At 62.2% G+C, this 2,248-nt stretch overlaps 1 protein-coding gene across 2 annotated transcripts in view; it reads left to right on the plus strand.

Annotated features, from left to right (window-relative positions):
* Positions 1 to 2,041: 2,041 nt before the first annotated feature.
* Positions 2,042 to 2,248, plus strand: part of Rnf213 (ring finger protein 213) — a 93,381-nt gene continuing 93,174 nt past the window's right edge. For both annotated transcript variants that reach the window (XM_010618582.3, XM_010618584.3), the window contains exon 1: positions 2,042 to 2,215. In XM_010618582.3, coding sequence (XP_010616884.1) covers positions 2,119 to 2,215 — 97 coding nt within the window. In that variant the 5' untranslated portion in view covers positions 2,042 to 2,118. The remainder of the gene's footprint in view (positions 2,216 to 2,248) is intronic.

Here is a 2,248-nt window from a genome sequence, read left to right on the forward strand (position 1 = left end):
TCCTTCAAGACGTTTGTGACCTCCTCTCGGGGGCCCCGGCGACTCTGGGCAGGGCCGGGCCGGGCCGGATCTGCGGGCTGCGCCCCCTAATTCCACACCCCGGGCCCTTCAGCTCCCCTCCTTCCACGCTAATTGCAGCCGCACTGATTTGGAGAAAAGCGTGGCTGCCCAGAGCCGCCGCGCTCAGGACGCTCCTTCCTCCCAACTCCCAGGGCCAGGGGGTCAAGGCCAAGGTGGCGACCCTTCCTGAAAGCGGCCTGGGGAGCGGGCAGAGCGAGCACTTGCAGGCTGGGGGCGGGGTCAAACGCCCCTCCCCTCCCTCCCTTCCTCTTTTTGCGGTACAGGTTACTGAACCCAGGGCCTTTGCTTCATCTCCACCCTTTTCTTTCTCTTTTTAAAATTTAACTTTATTGGAACATTTTAGGTATACGTCACGATCACAGTCGTCATGGAGAATTTGTGCCCGTACGCGATATCTCTTAGTTCTTGTTTTCCCGTTCCCCTTCCCTCCTTTCCACCCCTGCACCCCTCGCTGCTGGTTTGTCTGGGTCTCTAAGTTGCCCTGGCTGGGCTGGCGTTTGCGATCCTCCTGCCTCAGCCCCCCTAGAGGGCTGGCATTACAGACTTGTGCCACCTAGGATGGCTGGTCCAGGAGTCTTCTAGTGAGAAAAATTTACATCCGTAAAGAAAATCTGCATTAACAAGGAAAGCAGGCCCCAAGACACAGCTCTCACTAACTGAGAAACCGCACGTGCAGAAGGACAGAGGCGCTCCTTCAGCGCAGAATTCCGCGCACGTGCCCACGGGCCTCACCACTTCCAGCCCTAGCCCATACTTTTCCGTGGCTCTGGAGGCTGCATAACCTCCAGCTGCCTGATCCTTCCTGCACTCCTGGATTCTGTGGGACTCAGAGAGGGCGTAAATATGTAATTAAATATGCACACATTTTTTTCCCCTCGTGTTAATCTGTCTCTTGCTGATTTTGCTCATGGCCCAGCCAGAGAACCTAGGTGGGTGGAAGGAAGCCATTTTTCTCTCCCCAATAGTGGAAAGGGCCCTGGGTGGTAGGGGCCCGGCCCCCACTGGTCGTGGTCGACTCCGGGTCTGGGTCCCACAGAGGGGAAAGGCACGGTAGGTGCCAGGGCGGGGCTGCCCCAGGTGAAGCAGGGAAATGCGCCAGCCTCCCCCCGCCCCCAACCATCTGGGCCCTGCCCTAAAGAGCTTATTATCAGGTAGTGGAGGCCGAGGAGAGGGATGAGCCAGGCGCTGGGAGGGTGTCCCCGGGCCTCGGGTGCCTCTGAGCAGTGGGAGGAGCCGTCCAGCCTCTGCTTTCCGGGTTCTTTTGTTCGAGGCCAGCAGAGGGGTGATGGGTAGACTCGTCTTCCGGCCGCCGGTCTGTGACCTCTCCCTAGTTTGACACCACCCACCCCAGAGGGTGCTCCAGGGCCTTGGTCAGTGAGAAGAGGCGGCCTCCTCCGCTGTGGGACTCCCCGAAGCCCTCACAGGGCTCGCCGGGGCTGTCGGTAGTGCCAGCCGTCCTTACTGGGTGCCTCACCTAATCCTCACCTGTGGCTACCTGCGGGCAGGTGTTCTGCCTACGTGCATGGCAGGGCCCCGAGACACCCGGGCCAGCAGGGTCACCGGCACAGCAGCTGCCTTGCGGACGGGCAGGTGGCCCCCGCGTCCTTTGTCAGGGTCCACACAGGCTGCGACTCTGCCTGTGCTCCCCCCTTCTCAGGAGTCGCCTCGGAGAAACGGCTGGGCCCACGGTCTGTGCTGCACAGCCTGGGCCTTACTGGGAGACGGACAGCAGCAGCAGGGACTTGGAGGGCAGGGGGAGCCCCAGAGAGCCAAGAGGGGAGGGACTTCGGCCAGGACGGAGCTAGACTTGGGGTGGGTCAGTGCCCCCGAGCAGCGCAGAGGACACAATTGGTGCTGGGTTTTGATCCAACGGGGGACCCGCTGGGCCATGATAATTTCACTTTCTCAGAAAATGAAACCGAAGTAGCACCGCGGTCACGTGACAGGAGGCGCGGCTTATAGCCCGCAGCGCGGGGACTCTGCCCTTTCTTGCGCGTCTGCAGGGGACGGGGCTGGCGGCCAGCGGCCCCTCCAGGCATGGAGTGCCCCGAGTGCCGCCACGTCTCCAGCGAGCAAGCCCCCAAATTCTGCAGCCAGTGTGGACAGCGGCTGCTCCTCGAGCCTCCTGCGGCAGGTGGGGGCGGGGCGCCGGGCGGGGGGGGGGGCG

This window comes from Fukomys damarensis, unplaced genomic scaffold, assembly GCF_012274545.1.
Source record: "Fukomys damarensis isolate Sample0158 unplaced genomic scaffold, DMR_v1.0_HiC HiC_scaffold_23, whole genome shotgun sequence".
In the NCBI taxonomy this organism is placed as follows: Eukaryota; Metazoa; Chordata; class Mammalia; order Rodentia; family Bathyergidae; genus Fukomys; species Fukomys damarensis.